Source organism: Antennarius striatus, chromosome 4 (assembly GCF_040054535.1).
Source record: "Antennarius striatus isolate MH-2024 chromosome 4, ASM4005453v1, whole genome shotgun sequence".
NCBI lineage: Eukaryota > Metazoa > Chordata > Actinopteri > Lophiiformes > Antennariidae > Antennarius > Antennarius striatus.
In genome coordinates, this window is record NC_090779.1 from 9777924 (window position 1) to 9799398 (window position 21475).

A 21475-nucleotide genomic window follows, 5' to 3' on the forward strand; every position below is an offset into this window, starting at 1 on the left:
AGTTGATATTATTCAAATAAGGTTTTTAGAAGAGGAAGAAATGAAGTATTGTTTTGGCTGTAGATATGTTGTACAATAAATGTAATGCACATGATCATATAAAGCAAACTAACCATGCATGTAAAAAAAAAAAAAGTCTCTTTGCTCAACCCCCACCCTCTCTTTTTTTGGGGGAGGTGCATTGTGATGAATGTGAACTCAAGGTTAACAGGGTTCGTCACAACGCCCAGAAATCGATTAATATATAATTTGTCTGAAAATTGAATATTAAGAAAACAGAATTGCTTTTTCATAATGTCTCTGCCAGGTTTCGTATTGGACTGATTTTCATCAAAGGTAACATTACACCAAAGTTGCCAAGTCCCCTAGACTTCCCCGCTTTGGCTGCACTTTCCTTTCAAAATGATTGATTCTTGACTGGATGACTGCACATAAATGGTGTACAATTCAGAGCTGTTTTCAAGCTGCTGATGCAGTCTGTGTTTAACATATTTTACACATCCCACATGATCAGAATAGATGAACTTATAATATCAAATACAGATGGTATCAAGCACCCACTGCATGAGGAGTAGAACCTTCGCTGTTATTTTTCTGTGTAAGTTCACATGAGGTGTGATCATATATCTTTCTTGCATGATAGACTCCCTGAGAAGATAACACATTTGCAGTTATTAACAATGTTTGATTTTAAATGATGAGCATCATGGTTTGAACATGCATGGTTGTCTGTCTTTGTGGCTCCGAGGCACACTGGTGTTGCGCCCGGAGTTTCCCCCACCTCATGCCTAAGGGGAGCTGGGATAGGATCCAGCTCCCCGTGACCCGCTATGGCAGATGAAGCACTTCAGAAGATTTTTAAATGATGAGCTGTCACTGAATAATTAACAGTGAGCAATTTTCTAATGTCCTTTTAGGTGAATGGGACCCGATTAGTATAAAGACAGTAATTACTTCACAAAAACCAAAACTGTATAACCACAACTGGGAATCACCAGAACTGAATGCACCAGTTAGCACCACAAAAATGTGATTTTACAACAAGTGACTTTGGCAGCTAACATTCCATTTTACAGCTCCTTAGGTCCATGGTTGTGCCCACCACTGAAGTCATCCAGGTCTGTATGTTTGTACAGGTGTATATTGGAAAAATGGTGAAATATCTGCCTACAAATAAACCACTTTGGTTGGGTGGGTGGAGAGAAGTCTTTTGTTTTGTACTTACATTACGTTTAACAGTTGCCTCCATCATAATGGCGGTTGGTTGGTTGGTTGGTTCTCTTGAATAAATTAATAAACTTGTTAGCCAACATTAATTACATCCATCAGATGTCAGACTGGTAATCTTAAATGAAAACTGAAACACTTTTTTTGTACAGTGTTGAAGTGAAAATGAGGTACCCCTTTTATAGCATTATTAAATCATAGTTTTATCAACTGTCCTTGTGTTTCCTTTGTGTTGAAGCTCAGCTTTGGGAAAAGAAGTGACCCCGAACACGATGGGATAAAAAGAAAAAGACAGAGGTGATGAAGATGATAGGAAAGGAAGAGTGGGTTTCACCCATTGTGACCAGGATGAGATCAGTACCATGTCCCTATGGTGTTCAACATAAACCAAATCTGATTATGTTCAAATAGTATCTATTTAAATCTCTGTAGTAATATAATATATTTTGAGAATTTCAGTGCTTTAGGTCAGATGGGTAAGACACAGAAACTTTGAAACGGGTCATTTGTACAAAAAAAACCCAACAACAAAAGATCAAACTACATTGTTTTGGGAGCCTGAGCTTGAAAGTGAAGAAGTTAATTGTAATTAGTTGAAATATGAACTACTGTAGTTCATCTTAGGTGTGAGCAGAACAGAGCAGACCATCATTATACTGTACATCAATTCCTCTCCCTCTCTAAAAGATTTTAATTCATAGATAAATTTAACCATCATACCTACATTAAACAACTGAGAATTAGAAATATGAAACACGCTAAAGAAATACCATGCATATCAGTGATTGCATCTATTTTTCATCATCTAGTTCAAAATAAAAATGTACCTTTTCCATTAAACACAGAGCAATATAAACTATTTTATGGAACCATTGGTTAGACATGGGCTTCTGTTAAGGATCAAATAATATACAAATGTACGACACAGGTTGAAACAACCTGGTGCTCCGCAAATCAGCTGGGCAAAAAATAGCCTTCTGTTCCCACTGTTACCTCCTGGTACCGTCACGCTTTCTGGATATATCTGGGAGGGAGGGGGTTGGAGAGAGGAGCCAGAAACCACGGGCTGAGGCCGAGGAGCCTGGATAAATTAGCCAAACCACTTAGGTGATTTCAACTAAAATTAGCAGTGCTGCCTGTGGGCTTCATCAATTCTGAACTTGCTCAAACTCTGACATGCATGGAGGAACTTTTTCCCTTGGCCCCACCATCCAGGAGCCCCCTTTGTCTCTCTCTCTCTCGCTCTCTCTCACCTCACCCAATCCTCTGCTACCTCTCTATTTTTTGCTATGGAGAGCTCCAATTAGGACTCCCAACCACTTATGTCACTCCACACCTTACCTCATTCATATTAGAGGCAAGTGTTTTCATTTAAGGATGTTCACCAGTCTGTGCTCTAAAGCTGATAGACTTGACACAAAAAATGATCAGGGATAATTTTATAAAAGACAAACACAGTCGCTATTTAAAACTAGTGCTGTGATTCGCTTTTAAGGTGCATCGCGCTCCATAGTCACAGGTGCTCCTAGTGTTTGTTTACACACAACAGCGTGGTAGCTGAGAAACCACATGATCGAATGGGTTGAAACACAATGAGCTGAGATTTTTTACCCAAAGCTGTTTAAGTCAATCCACTGGACTTTAAGAAAGTTTATTGAAGACGTTTCTCCTCTCATCCAAGAGGCTTCTCCAGTTCTGAAGGTAGCTGGTCGTGTCCCAGCATATTAACTCTGTGGGGTGTGGTCAGTGCTATTTACATTTCAACGACCGTAGTTGAAACCCGTCTGGCCCCTCAATGATGGTTGATGGGGGTGCCAGGGGGTGTAAAAGGGGGGTTGTTAAAATGTGAGTTTCACCTTTGTATACTCATGACGGTCATTAGCATGAGACATATTCTCTGGGAATATGTGTGGGCCAAAGACTGGTCTTTTGGGTGGACCAGTCTTTGTCCAAGGGTGTTGCCCGGCTTAAAAAACAACTTTGCAAAAGTCTGCTTTTGCAAAGTTGCAAGACAAATTAAAGTAACAAGGCAACGGCGGTTGTTCTTTGTCTTGTGCATGCAGCACACTGCAGGGTCAAATATAGCTGTCATTTGTTAGGATTAAACATTTTGTCCTGCACATGCAGGATAATTAGATTATTTCCTTTATAATCTGATCGCATATGTGCAACATTTACCCACACCTGGCTGCTCTTGGCACCAGGTTTTCTCTCCTGGCTAAGTCTACATAAAGTGACAGGTGGCCACCATGAAATAAAATATTTGCAGCACATTTTATGTTTAGTCAATGCTAATCAATGTATAGAAAGCATCTAAAAAACAAAATCTGTATTTTAAACTGTAAAGAAACAATCTTGATCGGTTCTTTGACACGTGCAGGTAAAAAATAACTGCAATTAGACAACATCAACCCTGAAACAGAAAAAAATATAAATAATATACAGTACAAGAAATTAACCACTCATATTATAAAGGGGGTTGTTATTAGCGTAATTAATCTCTTAAAGTTGTTGGATGTCTGGGGTGCACGGAGCTTTCCACGGCTCTCAGACACCGATTCAGCAGCAGCCAGGTGGCATTGCTGTTGAAACTGAACACAAAGGCATAAAAAAAACAAATACATATGAACAGACAGCACATTCACACCAATAAAAACAAAATGACAACATTGAATACTATACTGTCATGACTCCCTGACACATTCAATCAGACACGTAATAAACGCACATGAAATAGTGACAGATCACATTTGCTGCTTCAGTGATTGCCCCAAGCCCACGCAGGCAGGGCGGACGAAGACAAAGACATTTCAAATGTACGTCTCCAACCAGCCGAGCAGACTAAATTGACCTATTCCTTAATCGCTTTTAATGAACACAACATGAGCTCTGAGTGCCGTTGAGACCTCCAGCGCCGGCGTTTGCCCGAGCGCACTGCCTCAAACTGGCTGCCACACAAACAAAGCTGAGCAGATGATTTTTCATTCTCAATTGTGGATTCCAAATCATCACTCCCAGAGATTACCTTTCCCCCAGCAGACTTTCCCTAATTTGTTCAATTAATGGGAATAGTGTTCCAATTAAAATGTCATATCCAAATGAATTTAATTTGAGATGAAACTGCCTGTGACAAATGGTTGCCGAGAGATCTGTAACAATGTAAATTAGTAAAGCAGTTGTATTAACATCCATCAAGACACTTCCGACTTGTTTGCGATCGAGATTTTTTTATTTATTATTGCGCTTCTTAAGATTGTGTTCAGAAAGAAAATAAAAATTTATTACCTTGGGAAAAATATTTCTATTTACATAATATTACATCTCTGTGCATGATAAACTTAAAAAAATACACTTTGTAATGAGAACTGAAATATCCGTCTCGTCTCTGTTCATCCTGACCTGTTTTACGACTGTTTTGCAGGACGCGGCTCAGTGATAAGACCAAGACAAAGAGATCAGATCAAATTAAACTGTTTGATCACACTTCTGTGCAACATAGCTGGTTCTTTTTTTCCCCTTAATATTATGCAACTCCCAACATCTGCTACGTCTTCACAGACATTAGGTATATGATAAAGCTGCAACATGAAATGCTGGGTTTCGAACACTTGAATTCTAAATCAAAAACGGGACTAATAACACAAAGTAGAATAGCAGAGCATTTGAGCATCTAATGACCAAATCTAATAAAGCAATAATATCGTGCCGACTTTTTTAAAACTCCCACTTGAGATAACACATTTAACTACAAGTTGAAATAAACTCATTTTTGCTTCAGCCTCCACTTTCTACTGGGCCAGCACCTGTAAAATATATGCAGACAAATGTTCTCATCTCTTTTGGGAATGTCTGGCGGAGGACATTTCTCTGGGAATATGCGAACATTCTTTATTTGGCGTAACAGCTCCTGCAAGCCTATTGTTTTGAGTTGACAAGGTGCTCCATAGAAACACATCAGCTCTTATATCAAATTCGCCATTTTCGACCTTCACCCTAGTTTCATGTGGGGGAGAGAGGAGTGGGAGAGGCAAAGAGAGAGCACAGACAAGAGAAGTTGCAGAGAGGAGACTTCCAAGGACGACTAACTTCCTAATAGAGTCTCAAGAAGCTGGAGACTAGTACAACAGTGAGGAGGAGCATCATTCAACGTCTACATCTGGGGTGAATTAGACAGGGCAGTGGTCAAGGGGACTGAAATAAGCAAAAAGACTGAAAGCGTTCAGACATCATACCTATTCAGTTCATGAGAATATCAACGTACTCTCCACCCTTTAGTCTTTTCTCTCCTTGTACAGCAGAACCACATTTCTTGTTTTGACATTATATGTGTATATTTCTGAAGCCTAACAGCCTGTGGACGATATGCAGACTGTCAAGGGGCTCAATTTCAAATGCTTATTTCATGATTACAGATCTCCATATTCTACGATGTGTGTGTGTGTGTGTGTGTGTGTGTGTGTGTGTGTGTGTGTGTGTGTGTGTGTGTGTGTGTGTATACATATATATACATATATATATATATACAGTATATACTCTGTGTGTGTATAAATTAACAAACAACTCCACTGACATTAATTTAACGCAGCCTCATCAGACATTATTTAATATCTATTGCACTCTATGTGCTCATTTGATCGCTTTACCATGGCCACACATTTCTTTTGTAGGAGAAAGATTTGTTATTTCTTAAACAGAGCTGAAAATGTCACTATTGCAACATATGCCTCATCAATGGACTATTTTTACTTTTCATTGGTAAATCCTCAACTTTTATTTGAAAGTACAACAAATGACAGCCGTTTCAGCCTCTTGGCGCGCCATCATGTGGGCAGGACAGCAAAGCCGGGCAGCCTGATGAATGCCAGGCCAAGGCAAGCTGGAGGGGAGAAAAAGACACTCCTGAAACAGACCCATCAGCTTTCAAAGAAGCATCCATTAGTGAGTGCTCATCAAGCGAGAGAAGAGGCCCGTCCATTCCCCCGGTGAAGCGGAGCAATCGGCAGGCCACAATACCTCTACGGGAGGAGGGGGGCGGAGGACTACAGAGATGAGCCCTGGGCCCAGTGGTGTTTCCGAGCGGAGTAAAGCCGCAAGTCCCAGGCACAGTCAATTCCCAGCCCAACTGTCACTGCTGGCACTCAATTCAGCCCCTTCAAGCACATAATCTGTGCTCGTATGGTGGTTAAACACCACACACTCCAGTCCTTCACTCATCCCATGCCATGGTATTCTTGTGTCTGCTGCCTTTCTTTCTATTATTGAGCCATTAAAGGATTTGGACAGAAACCCATTTCTCAGCATATGGTATCTTGATCAGCAACAAGGCAACTCAGGGACAATAGATTCCTTGCATATTTAGAAATTGTGTTTTGTTCAGGAGGTAATAGAGGAATCATCTCTTGATGTATAGCTGCAGCGTGCTTTGGCACACTCCACATCCGTCAGGATCATTTGCTCATCGGTGCAAGCGGCAACGAGCTGTGTGTGGGAAACAGGTGAGAGAGCCCAATGAAATTCTTGAGACTCATTGCATTAATCTCGATCAGCACAGCGGGGTCTAAGGTGGCACGGTGCCACATCGGAGGTTTCCTCTTATGGCCCACTCTCCCGATGACAGAATGATAATGTCACATGGGTGCAGGTGAGCGAAAAATGGCAGCCTGCTTGATGCTTAGTCGGCTGCTGTAATTGGCTAAAACAAAGTAATTTGAGAGCGGTATGGGGGCACGAGGGGGTAAATGATGGGACAGAAGGTCATAGCTTCTTTTTTACACTGTTGTGCGCCATCCACCAACACTCCCAGCGTGTGCCGCAGTTAATATTGAGATCTATTATAGACTAGCCTTTCACCATCTGCTTCACATACTGAGAACCTGTCCTGCTCTCCTTATTACTGAACAAAAAAACTTGCATTGCTGCACCCTATGCAGCACACTTTGATAGATGGGGGGTTGTAAGACAGTCAGATGTTACTGATGGTTAGTAAATCAAAATGAATCATGTAATAGCATCCAAAGATCACAAACAGCCGAGAATATTTGTTAATGCCCACAGTAGCGCTTTGGTGCAGTTAGAGCAAGAAACGACACAGCACAATGCCAGTTTTTTCCCCACAAAGCCCATTTTCCCCCCACTTAATTAGTACATCAAGTATTCTAATTTTTCCAGTCAAAAGTCTAAAACTTAAATGTATGCATGTACAATATTCAATAATATAAAAAATTATGAAAAAGTTATACCATTATTCTGAAAGGTAGAAATATAAGGGCGACAACTGCTGTCAACTCACAGATAATGTGAGTTGACAGCGCTACGTTCTCCCTGTGTCTGTGTAGGTTCTCTTTGGAATCTCCGGCTTCTTTCCACCTCCAAAAACAAGCAGCTCAGGTGAATGGATCACTCATAAAGTGTTTGTAATTGTCAGTGTGCGTGAGTGGTTGTTTGTCTTTCGCGTGGCCCTGTGATACACTGACAACACATCCGGGGCCTACCCCGTCTCTCGTCTCGCCAGCAACACCCATGACCCACGAGGTGGATGGGTGGAAACGTGAGAGCAGTCTTTATTTTGCTCTTTAAATTATTGAAATGATCGTAATGATTACATTTATTTCAAATTTATTTTCTGTCCATTGGTTTATCTTTTATTTACTTGTAAGAACAATTTGGTTAAATTTAAGTATAAATCTAACATGAACTTTTGAAAACTTGATGTTCCAGTTCAGTCTGTCATTTTTTAAAAGCACTCTCAGACTAGAATATCTTCCATCACAACATTTTATCAACACATTCGAAATAAACAAACTCAAGAAGTGACAGAAATAACAGTTTTTATCCAAAGGTGAAGCCCTGTCACAACAGACACACTGCCTCCTGACTTTGTGTGTTCATGTGTGCGTTCAGGCATGTGTGTTTACTCGAGCGTGTGGATAAATGTGTGTATGTATGAGTGAGTTAAGATACATGATGCACCTGTGTTAACAAATGACACCCCCCCCAAGCCCGTGTGGGTTTTTCCCAGGTGTGGCTGATGCATGGATCATGTGGTGCAGAGTGCTTGGGGCCACATTGACTCAATTGTCCTGGGATCATCCCTGAATGTGTAGGAACGGTTCACCTCCTCACTTTGGCCTTCAACACAGACGAGGTGCGAGGAAAGGCGTGCGTGTGTGTGTGTGTGTATGTGTGTGTGTGTGTGTGTGTATGTGTGTGTGTGTGTGTGTGTGTGTGTGTGTGTGTGTGTGTGTGTGTGTATAGGGTAGGGTTGCTAGACGAACCCCCTGCAGGCAGAATCAGGTGTTATCTGTCTGACTGGGGACACCACCATCAATCTCTGCTGTCCACTTTCGTGTGCCCAGAATCAAATCAGCACAGAGTAATACATCTGCGCTGGCAACGTGTAGACACGATAAGCAATCAAGTATGCCAAAATTTTGCCATGTTTGCCTGATGTGTGAAAGGAGTAGTGATAATGGATTAATCACTGCATGAAACTGGTTTAGCTTTTCCACCATCAAAGGATACTGGGATAAAATGAAATACTGATGTTCTGTCACCTCGTTTGAATCCCTCAACTCCTCAGGATTTGCTTTAACACACGGTGTTCCATTGCTAAACATAGCCAGAGCAGCAATGGCGCAGGTGAAAATATAATAAGTCAAGTATGAAATCAGATTTGCTCAAAGTCCATTTAGACCTCACTGAATTCTCTGGCACTGAAACTGACCAAGAAAAATAAAACATTTATTCAGCTTGTATTGAACCTCTTACGTACAGTCCACCCACATTTCAACACACATTACCCGAGCTACTCTCCAAGGCTCAGCTTTAAGCACAAAAAATTTTCCCTGTACAGTGCAACCTTGTCTTATCGACTTTTTAAAGCACTTTTGTGTCTCATGTAAGTCCGAGACTCACGGAACAGAGTGCACTTCCAGATAGATAGAATGCTCGTACGGTATCACGTGACTGCCGACGAAAAATCCGCGATGAGGTGAAGTCGCGAGTGTTGATGCGCAAATGCACGAGGACGCTCTGTACTACTTTTCTGTCAATGCACAGTTACACAGCTGCCTTGAGGGCCAACAAAAACGACCTTGTCTTCTTGTCTTATATTGAATTGGAGGATGGACTGACAAGGAACAACTTGACCAAAGTCTTGTCGATTGAGTATTTTTATGTAACTCATCTATTATGACACACATGGAAAAAGTATTTCATTTTCTTGCATCTAAATGATGCAAACTTTTCAATTTTACTTTCATCAAAATTCAGCAGTCATGTCTTTAACTTATTCAAAAAGTGGAAAGAGCATCAATCAGTTGCTGCTCTTTCCTTTGGTTACCTACTATTTGATGTTTTTACTGATTACCTTTACAAGCAGAGCGGGGTTTGGCCCCGAGCTGTACAGGAGACCTTAAAGCTCCTGTAAGCGAGCCTACAGTCTCTCCCTCTGGCTGCTGCAAATAATCCTCTATTGAGACTGACCAAGACAACTCAGGAAGGACATGTTTCAGGCTGACAGGAAGGCAAATTTAGCACCATCTGCTACATCAGTTGAAAGGTATTTCCATCTCTCCTGGTTATAAAACATCTCTGTTGTTGCTTATGTGTCTTTATAATACACAATGAAAGATTTTTTTTAATCTATTCTTTAAAGAAGGCATAATGTGTCTTGAGTAACAAGGTGGCAGATATTTAAAAAGAGACGGAAAAATCTGACAAGTCAACCACAAGATGCAAAAAAAAGCAGGAGGAGAAGAGGGAGGTGGAAAACTTCTGTTGACACCTGGTCTGTATGATAATCTGATCTGTGTATGATGGCTCAGAGCTTGAAAGGCACTTTGTCCAATTAGAAGTGTGCAGCAAATTTCCACCTGCCCCTGACAGAGATGAAGTGGTTCTTTCAGAAGACACTGTGGCACTGAGCCAGTGAAGAGAGCCCAAATACTGCAAGTGGAGCAAGCAGAAATTAATGAGTATCACGAGCCACACTGGTTTAACTCAAGATGACAGTGAATGAATATTCCCTCAACTAAACTTTATCGAACTATATATAAATTATTCAATCAAATGGACAACCCAAATGAAGGCTTAAAGGAAAGAATTTAAAGGTCTTTTTGACAACAACAAGTCAAAAAAGATTTTACCTTTTTTTAAACTTAATTTACATGTTTTTACATTCTATTTTTTAAAAAGATCTCTTCTCCGGTGTTTTCAGTCTCATGCAAATGTTAAAGGTATTTTCCAAAAAAATGTGAAAAAGTGAGAATTAACAACAAATCTGTAGATTAACACGGCTTGAAAGTGACTAGAACTCATGCAGATCCTCCATGAGTTTGTAGTACAGTGTCTGAGATGCTTCAACATCAACCACAGGCCTTCATCTTCCTATTTCTGTATGTCTATTTCTGTCTGTCTCTTAAAAATAGGCTTTTTACAACCAGGCACTTAATTATTGTCTTTTAAGTACTGCGTTATTAAAATAAAATGGCAAATTTTCATTGATCAGATGAGATTTTTCTGGAAGGAAGAGTAGGATTGTTGCACGTGCCAAGGAGACACTTTGTCTTTCAATCACTGTCAGAAAGCAGCACAGTGGCTACACAGTGGCACTGATTGAGCCCCGTCGTGCCACGCTCTGTCTTAGTAAGCCTCCAAAAGCAATCAATCCACAGACACGCAAGAACCAACTCATTACCGACTTATTCATATTCAAAAGCTGCCTTTCAAACCTAACAAAAGAGCAGAATTGTCTTTGACAGGCATATTACAGTGATTCTATGGCATACTGTGTGAGGCACAAACAATTGTGATCATCTTGTATTATTTTATGAATAAAGAGTTGTGTTCGCAATTGTTTGTCTTCCAGATGAAAAACTTTTTAACAACAAGCTTATTTAACAAAGATTATAGTGTTGAGATTCCTCCTAATCATGCTAAATATTAGCTTATGAAACATAATTTGGCTTTTTTTTTCATTCCGGAAATAGTCAAGTCAGAAGTCTCCAATGAGATGTGACTACAATAGCACAAAGGTCAGGAGAACAGCATGATAGGACAACACATAGATGAGACGCTTCAGTAGGAAGAAGCTAATAGTTTTACACACAATGATTCAATATGATTAATACTAATGGATATTGTTTAACTACTCCAGCCCATTGGTCTCCTAAACTGGCAAAAAAAAGAAGAAAATTGGCTGCTATTAATTAGTTGGTTCTGCACTCAAAAAAATTGTGTCCAACCTCACCAGATTTTAATCAAAGGCTGAAAATAGTAGCTGATTGTAATCGGCACTCAGAAGTCACCAGGGGTGTTTGAAGAGCCCGTCAAGGCTGAGAGTGGAGCTAATTCGATTAAGTGGCGGCTGTACCTGGAGGGGACGGATCCGTATCTCTTCCTTTTTTATTTATGAGATTAAGTCGTGCTTGTTATTCCAATATAAATAATCAAGCCAACAGAAATGACACTGATTTTCAAGTTGTTTTATCTTCCTTGTCTTCAAAGTTTTTTGTTTATTCCAGATGACAAATAAACTTTGTTGAGTAATGCTGCAGCGGTTCTGATGCAACAAAAAATGTCTTAGTATGTATACCTCACCGCTGGGTGACGGAATGTGAAGAAAATCGAAGTTTAAGCACTAGAAAAAAATGTTCAAAAGCAATCAGAAGCCAATGAGTTCATAATTATTGAGTAAAACCAAGTGCAAGGATTTAAAAACTTTAATGTTGTTCTTCATGTGTGCTCCATGGCTTCAATACACAACAAAACTAACCATTTTCCTTTTAGTCTGTGGTCATCGTCTGCTGCTCATCACAATCCTCATAACAGATGTTCCATGGCAGCCGGTGCCTAAACAATAAACTAGATAAATAACAGACAGAAGGCTGATGAGTATGCCTGTTGAATAGCATACTTCAGATCTTACAACGTAACCTCTTCCTGTTTTATAGTGCAGACATACACATAATGACTGTTAGAACCTCCGGTGCCAGGAGATTATCCTGTGTTTTCCTCTCAAGTGTTAAACACATGTCAGCCCTTAGCAGCCTGCGTGGAGCCCAAAAGCCTCTGCAGAAAAACACACATGTTCTCTGACCATGCAGATGCTTTTAAGTGTCCGTCACATGTCACGAAGCAACCAAAAATGGAGCATCCCAATGCAGGGGAATCATTTTCAAATCCAGCGCTGGTCAAAGTTCCTGACTGAGGGCTGGATGTTTGGCGCTAAGGGCCTGCCTACCTGCTGAGGAGCTCTGCACCATCAACTCTGGTAGAGACGAGGAAGGCTTGGCCCTAGATATGACATAAGAACTCCTCTGAGTGATGCTTCAGACCCCTCTTACCACCTCTTTCCCTCAAGGTCTCTTCTAAAAGTGCCTATTTTATATCAAAAAGCCACTGAGTAGCATGGAGCCAAGCAGCACCAGTTCCTGGGTCACAGTGTACCACATTAAATTTAGACGCCTTTAACACCCTCCAATAATGCATCTGGAGTATTACTATTTAGACTTTTCTATGTAAGATACAAACTTCTGTAAATGGGCCACAGATCTGAGCTGTCACTCACCACTGGAGATTTCACATCAAATCTGGTGTCTGTCACCAGTTGAAACTTTGTCGCCAGCCCCAGTTAAAGCCACTGGTGATTCAAACTCCAAAATAAATTGTCACACAAGAGTACATTTTTCACATTTGGTCAAGAAAGTCTAACATTTCTCAACTTTTTAATCAATACCGAGGCCTCGTACATCTTACTCTGTCAATATGTACCCGATAAATGAAAAGTACAGAATACATGACCACTAAATTGAAACTCCCAAACTAGCAAATTGAACAAAACAAAAAAAAAGTTGCGATGTTACGAGGATGCTGCTAATTAAGTTGATGTACATTGGATTCACATTTACTATTATATTATGAAAAAAAAACATTTTTTATTATTTTGTTGTATTTATCCACCACACCTCAAAGGCCGGTCCGCAGCAATATTGTCTGACATTAAACCGGTACGCGTCGCCAAAAAGGATGGCGACCACTGGTCTACACTCTAAAACAGGGGTGTCAAACTCATTTTCACTGAGGGCCACATCAGCATCACGGCTGGCTTCAAAGGGCCAGATGTAACTAATAAATGTAACTAAATGTAACTCAAATAAATGTAACATAAATGTAACTACTCATTACTACTCATTAATGTTAAATAACTCTGAATTTATTACTTATTTTGACTGTGCATTACAGTTGCACAGACAAAATATGTTTGCTTGTTTCATTGTCATATTTGTCAGGTTATTAAACCCACAGAACTCCATCAATCGAGGATCAAACTATACAATGAATAAAGAAAAATAACATCAAACACAAGTTAGGACATTAACTTAGTCCAAACGATTTAGCACAGTTAAAATGGGCTTGATTACTGCATTGTGGGAAATGTAGTTTTGGTCAAAACACACATCTGACCTATTTATTTTTAGACACTCTGACCTTTGATGCTCTAGCGGGCCACATAAAATGTTATGGCGGGCCACATTTGGCCCCCAGGCCTTGAGTTTGACACGTGCTCTAAAATGATGGACATGTTTGTTCTGCAAATATAAAGGCATATTGCATTGAAGATTAAGGTGATTTGATAAAACACTTTTGTCGGGGAAGTGGCTAATATTCTGAAAAAAATAACTAAGAATTTTTGAAATACTGTATCTTTTGACATACTCCGAACGTCCGAACTTCTTTAAAAACATGTAAATTAATGGATTAAAACAGTATGTATGAAACTTTGGTATGAAACCCAAGAGGACACAAAAAATAAATTACAGCGCCAAGCAATCAAATAAACAAAATATTTAGAGTCTCTGAGATTTATTTATAAATGAAATAAATATTTTCAGACATTAATTCTATGTCATAATACCATATGATACCTCGTTGCCTTCATGGCCAGGGTTATATTTACTTTGTATTACTTATATTTAATAGGACATTAAATTATTATTATTATATATTTATTATTTACATTACTTAATAAATGCATCAAAACTACTGACACATAATTTACAGTGTTTTAACTGTACTTGAAGATCATACTATTGTGTGTGAAAGCGCACATACAGAGATTGTTATTATTGTCTTTTATTCTTATTTTGCCTCTATACTTCTGTCTTTCTGCCCGTCTCTCCTTCATGTTCGTGTTCAACAAATATATCCTCATCGTTAAATATACCTGCAGAATATCAACTGCTGCCATGATGAAAGACCGGTCTGTCATGTGGTCAGGTTGCTCACAAAGTAAACACAAAAAAATTCTTTCTTGTTATGTCATTTTCATCTCGAGATACTCAGACTTCTGCTTATTTTACATAATACATTTACAGAATGTTCACCTTTTAGTTCTAAAAATGAGAACATAAATCTCCATACTTGATTTTTCTTAAAGATTAACTATCACACCTTTGTGTGTTATAGATTGCAGCATGGTGAATTTGAAAGTGGCCCTAATGTTTAGATGTATGGATCAAACAGTTGTGTAGCTGCAGCTCAGGGGAAACGCTCTGGCGCCTCATGGCTGATCTCTGTGTGAGCCTTTTTCAGAAGGGCCTCTGCCATCTCTGAATAAACGTGGCAACACATTGAAAGTTTTCAACAATAGGTCGAGTTGCGAAGCACTAAATGAATACAAAGTCTGTTTACAATGGTGGATCTAAGTGTTGAACTCAGACAGGAGTATGCCTTCTGACAACAAGCTGTCAGGTTGTGTAAGTTTAGTCGGATGGGGACAACCAACAGAAAAGATCTTATAGAGCCACTAGGGTTAAAAATGATAAACTGATGGCAGAGCGGCTGTATAGACTGTCACAGGTGGAGCTGAGCACAGTTAAATGTCTGCAATATAATTCAATACTATTATCCTTATCTCTAACTGTATTACTAAGTTATTGATTGTTTTAGTGAGGGGCATTTTCTTTAAAAAAAAATAAAAGTATATTATTTAAATATTCATATATCGATTTTAAAAGTAAACTTGAGACATATTTACATCACAAAAAAAAGTTTGCGATCTGTATCACCCATGCCACTGCCAGTTCCTTCTATAATGAAGGTCTTTTTTATGACTTAGTTGTGAAGTTCTAAAAACAATGCATCAACAACAAGCTTTTGAAACTTTACAGAAAAACACCTGAGTTTCAAATACAAACATATTAAACACAATTCTAGCATAGAGCAATAAACAATACAGTTTACCACAGAGGAGAACAAGGTAAGAAACAAGACAAGGGATTTTTTTTTTGTTTCATGGGACCTAAACAGCACTTCATAAATAAAGTAGGACAATTTGAACCAAAGCAACATCTCATTATGCTCCTACATTTTGTTGCTAATCTTAAAACTTTAAGAAAGAAAGGTAGTCCTGACACCTGGTGACAAAGTCCCATTTGATTATCCAGATTTTGTGCTCACTTTTACAGAGCACTTCGAAAAAATGTGATACACTGATGCTCGGCTGTAGTTTGACCTTTGAGGGTCACAACAAAGGTCACAGTAGCAACGTTTAAACTAAAAGTTGACGTCAAAGGACTCGGCCCAATGTTTTCTACTGTCAATCTGAGGAAAACTTAATGAGTATGGATCAAATTCTGAGCTGATTGCTCACAAAGTAAACTGTCTGACAGACCCCAATAAAAGAGTTCCTGATATTATCGCCTCACCCGCTTGTAAAAATTGAAAATGCAAGGGAACTGACACTCGATAATACGTTACAGGCGGCAAGTTGTAAAAAAACGACATACACCTAATGGAGTTCCTTCTCTGAATCTGTCTGAGCTGAAAGCTCAGCTATAAGCCGATACCTGTATCTTCATGCTCTCCAGCGGGCAGGGAGCACTGATTCATTGAATTTGAGAATGCCACAGCCTCAACAATGTTGCTGGCTGCTAAAGCCCGATGCCAACCCCCGGCTTTCTGAGATTTCAGGGAAAACCCTTTTTTAAAAGCCTCTGCATCCCTACACCTCATCCGTCTTGTGTCAACAACGGCTAATAAATGCTAAATAAATAAATAAAAATGATGGCACGAGAGCTCTCGCTCCGCTGGCCAAAAATATGACAGCTGAAGGAAAGTTCAACCCATGTTCACCAAGTGAGGACTGAATATTTTTAAACTCTGCCTCTTTAGTTTAGATCAGTTGATAAAAACTGTCCACAATAAAGACAACACATGAAATCATCAGACGCTTTTTTTATTATAAGAAATAGTAAATCAAAAATCGTGACGGAACCACTTCACGCGATGCCGAGGACACCTATTAATCTGAACACAGTAAAGTAACTGTATGAAACCTCGGGATGACTTTCCAAATGTTCATAGAAGCACACTTTTTTCAATCAATTTTTAAAAAAAATGAGACTCAAATAACTCATCACTGGAAATGATGATGACAACTGTTTGTGCAGCATACAGTATGTCAACTATTACAGGACTATGCACACACCTACACTATGCACACACACTTTGGATGCTCAAACAAACTCATGTTAGCTGAGAAGTCAGGCGCTTGAAAAACGTGTGGCGTTAAGCACAGGGAAGCCTCTTCTGAAAACATGACCTTACATAATCATTAATATTGATTTTTTTCCAATTTTGTTAAAGGAGGGATCTCAGGATATGAAAAAACCCCCACATTTTTCCTTTCCAGTAATAATATACATTTTCTGACCCGCTTGAGTCTCACAGAAAAGGTTCTGCTGAAGTGAGCCCTTTTTGTTTGAGAGGTATTAGCACCCAGGTTAAAACAGTAAACGCTCGGCATGGAGGATAAGAAATGCAAACTCTTAGGATGTCTAATGCAGCTGGATGGAGGAGCGGGACTGCACTTGTGCGTATGTCTGCCACCTCTAAGACATTGGTTTCTGTGGCCGACTGGGAAAGCCAGAGTCTGAGTGCAGAGCTGTAATCATAAAAACTGACTAACAAGTCTGTAGACTTTTTTTATTGTTTTATTTTTGGGTAACCTCTGCAATGAACTCTGGCTGCATAATAAAAGAACTACAGCTACTACTTAGAGTAACACTTTCACATCAGTGCTAAATAAAATGAATGAATTAAGTTGTCATTACTTTATAAAACCAAATGTTCCTTCTGCTCTCCTGCAGGGTGGATGTCCTGAAAACCACTATCAAATTCATTATCTGCTCCATGAGCCCAGTTGAGCGTCTCTGAAAACAACTACATGCTGATTTTCGAGTGTTGAAACATTTTTATGAGTGCATCCTGATATTATCAGTCTACTGAAGAATCTGAAACTGCAAGCAATGGCCTAATGCGCATTGAAATTTGAATAATCATGAGAATAACTCACTTCAAGAAAGTAATGTCCCAATTCAGAAAAATATAAACTTCTAATGTGTTTTTTTTAGAAGTTCTCAAAAACTTTCCTTCAAGCTTTCTGCAGCTAATGCTCTCTAAAAAAAAAAATCTGTCTCATTCTTTTCTACAGAGTTTCAGGGCAGGGAAAACTCTCAAAGCTGCTGCAGAAGTTGTCCCTCTGAACATGTGTGCGGGTTGTTGTTTTTTTTTTCACCCATTCAGCATTACATAACAGACCAAAGGCGTTCTTTTTTTTTCCTCGTCTTTCTCTTTCCCAGACGCACTTTAATCCCGTGCATTATAAGGGTGGGGTGAATATGGGTCAGCAGGTTAGGAGTGTCTCAAAGTCAGACTTGCGAAAAAAGAAATCAATCCACGAAGTCTCTCCCAAACTACCTGTCTTTTTTTTTTTTTTTTTTTTTTGCCCGCTATTACATAAGTGTTCCGGCGGTGCCAACCCACAGGATCATGCAGTTTCCCTTCAGTGGTTTATAAATACACGCTTAAGCGCAGCGATTTTTTTTATTATTTTTTTTTTAGTAATTAAACAAACGTGGCGATCATCGGGAGTGGGTGAGCTCTTAGTATGAAGTGAAAAGATCTGCTGATGATTTCTCCTCTCAGTTGCGCTCCTCTGTTTATGGCTAAACCTGTTACATAACCAGCTTACATTCCACACTCACCATATCAGACTCTAAATATACCCTTGCGCGCAGGAAGAAGAGTGCGCACACTAAAAAAAATAAAAAAAAGCACCAATTAAATTGTCGAGTATTGCTTTTCTCTTGTCATGTTCACAACACTCCTTTGATTTGTCAAGAAATCAACAGAGAAATCAGCATTTGTTTGAACTTGGACGAGTCGGGTTTACCGTGAACCGGAGACAACCGAGAGAGGGGGGGGTGTGGTTAAACACTGTCTGTACTGTACAACATGGACGGGACGTGGTGGATACATCATATCAGATAAATTGGTCTTCGATAGCAATCCACACACACACACACACACACACACACACTTTTGACGGTCAAAGTGTCAATATGGGCCTGCTCAGTTTTTTTATGGTCTGATCATGTGTGTGTGTGTGTGTGGGGTGGGGGGGTGAAGGCGTGAAAAGCACCTTCATCTCTGCTGTGCTCCAGAGCTGGCGCTGAACAAATTGCAGCTGCTGGGGCGTCTTTTTTGCGCACAGGAATAATCTAAATCTGTGAGGTGGACATGTTAAAAAAAAAAAAAAAAAAAAAAATCCGACCAGACGGTGCTGTATGTATGCTGTATCAGGAATAGTAAGGGACATGTCCCTGCAAAAAAAAAAAAAAAAAAAAAAAAGAATGGAACTGATCGATAAACTAGCACACCACGTCTCCAAAAGTTCACTTTTGGACACTTTTTGACAATATCGCGTTTAAAGTGGATTCGGCTGGTCTGTTTTTTGTTGCAGTAAAGAGAAGCTCCAGTTGATCAGTTTGAAGTTCCTGGAGAACTGATTTATCTTGCAGTCAGAATAAATGTGACATCTGTGACCGTGTGTGTGTGTGTGTGTGTGTGTGTGTGTGTGTGTGCGTGTGTGTGACTTGAACTGTCAAAGGAAAGCTGAACGCCAGCAACACGAACCGAAGTACGACCGAAAGACAGCAAAAATAAAATGAAATAAGAATAAAGCCGAGATGGTATTCCATGACAAGTCGTGTCTCTGCGGTCGGGTGCATTAGACAGCGTGCAGTCATTTATGGGAATGCGATTTAATTCATTTTGAAGTTTAATTAAAGGTCCCCTCGATCGGTGGTTATTTCTCTCGCAGTGAGAACGTAAATACCCCCCCCGGCTTACCTCTGTTGGTGCTGGAGCAGGTCTGCCTTCGAACCGGGGCTGGATGGTCCGCTTTCCGGAGCGTCTCCAGGTTTACCGGGGTTTCCCTGACCGGGGTAGCCGGCTCCGAGGCGCTGTTGCCCGGGTCGCTCGCTGGATCTGGAGGGGACTCCATGTTGAATTTCAGAGTCACTGTTTCACTACCGCTAGTACTTAAAACAAATTTAATGCGATCTATGAGCTCCGACACAGCGTCTTGCTATCTAATTTAGACTAGAAGTAAGAAATGAGAAATGCGAGTGTGTCTGGAGGTGGGTGTGTGTGTGTGATTGTCCACTAGCAGCGCTAGTGAGAGCTCCAGTCATGCACACTGAGAAGGGAGAGGTTGTCAATAGCCGAAGAATAGATATAGGCCTGATCAACCCTGCGCAGTTTTAGGCCTATGTGGCGAAGACAATACTTTATTAGTACTGATTTTGATTCATTCTTTAGGTATTGGACTTTATTACACATAGATGATTTATAATAATTCTATCAATAGGCTGGAAATGAAATTGACTGCGTCCCAACTTGTCAAAACGCATCCAAACATCAAGCATTTTCAACATCCCATGACAAAAAAAAAACAAAAACAACTTAATCAGCTCTGAAACAGAAATGCATGTTAAAGCTATATACTCATGCGATTGTTATACTCTTGTTTTATTTTTCACGGTCAAAGTCATATGATTCCATCAAACCATTTCGTCCCCAACGTCCTTTAAATCTGCAGTAACAGAAGAACTATTTCTTCACAGAGACTCCCATTCCTGTCTGCAGCACAGAGCACCCTGCAGTCTGCTCCCTGCCATAAAGTCACTCAGTAAGTTCAACAAGAATAGCTGGGTGCTCTTCATTATCATCATCATCATCATCATCATCATCATCATCATCATCATCATCATCATCATCATCATCATCCTCATCATCATCATCATGTGATGAGGGGTGGACTGCACGACTGAGAGTCGTCTGCCGATGAAAGGGCTCTTCCCTGCGTGTCTCCGTTCTGTCTGATAAAACTAAAAGATTGACAGCAGAAATACGATTTGAGGACCGGATCGGTGTTCGGGTTGGCATCAAACGTCACTCTGTCAACCGCGCACCGCGTGTTTCGCGGCGGTTCCCCAACAGCACGCTTTATGCACGTGATCAGCGCGGGGGCTTGCCGTGAGGCGGAGCCCCGCCCCCTCGGAGCGGTGCACGTGGACTTTGACTTGGATGGTTCCTGCCCTCACGCAGGCTGCGCACAGACCCGCACGCAATTAAGAGATCACCGCGACAGACAGTAATTAATTCAGACGGCCAGATCACAGAGGAAGCGTTATCAGTTTAAACATTAAAAGGTGTCTGTGTATGACGTCAGAGTGGGGGCTTCAATACGTCACCGGTGGACGTTCGGTTTGTCCAACTGAGGTGTATGTGGCCACTTTGAAGGAAAGTAGTTGTGTGCCTTTTAAGAAAAGCAAATTGATCTTAATTTGTTAAAAATTAATTCGTGACATCTGATGTCATGAATTAAAACAATTTCATTCTCTGTTAGCCTACTTTCTTCAGGATCACTGATACGGGTGGCATGAAAGTGGGAAATAGGATAAACTAGTGTAAAAACAATACTTATAACCATGAATGCATGTGCATTCACATCCAACAGCTGTAGTACACAGCAAAACATGCTTTAAATTTTCAGATGTGGAAAATCAATTCCTGCAGGGCACTTCTGATGTGTTCTTATTGTTTAAAAAAATGGCGATGGTACATTTTCATGACTTCGATTTAGTGTTACAGATTTTTGTTATTAATGTTTACCTTTCTTTAGTTTGTTTGTTTTCAAGCTTGACACACACACACACACACACACACACACACACACACACACACACACACACACACACACACAGTTTTGTTACACAATTTACACAGTGGTTAAAGGTTTCAAACACGACAATATTTTAGAATACGTAGATAATCAAGCCAACTGATTCTTCCTGAATTTGTGCAAGTGATTCAAAAACATTTAGACACCACAGAGATA

The 21475-nt window shown here is 40.0% G+C and overlaps 1 protein-coding gene across 1 annotated transcript in view; it reads right to left on the reverse strand.

The window, feature by feature from the left end:
• The window catches only part of roraa (RAR-related orphan receptor A, paralog a), a 185062-nt gene extending 165399 nt beyond the window's left edge, over positions 1-19663 (reverse strand). Inside the window, exon 1 of the mRNA XM_068313374.1 lies at positions 19423-19663. Within this exon, the coding sequence (XP_068169475.1) occupies positions 19423-19576 (154 nt within the window). The 5' untranslated portion in view covers positions 19577-19663. The remainder of the gene's footprint in view (positions 1-19422) is intronic.
• Positions 19664-21475: the final 1812 nt, after the last annotated feature.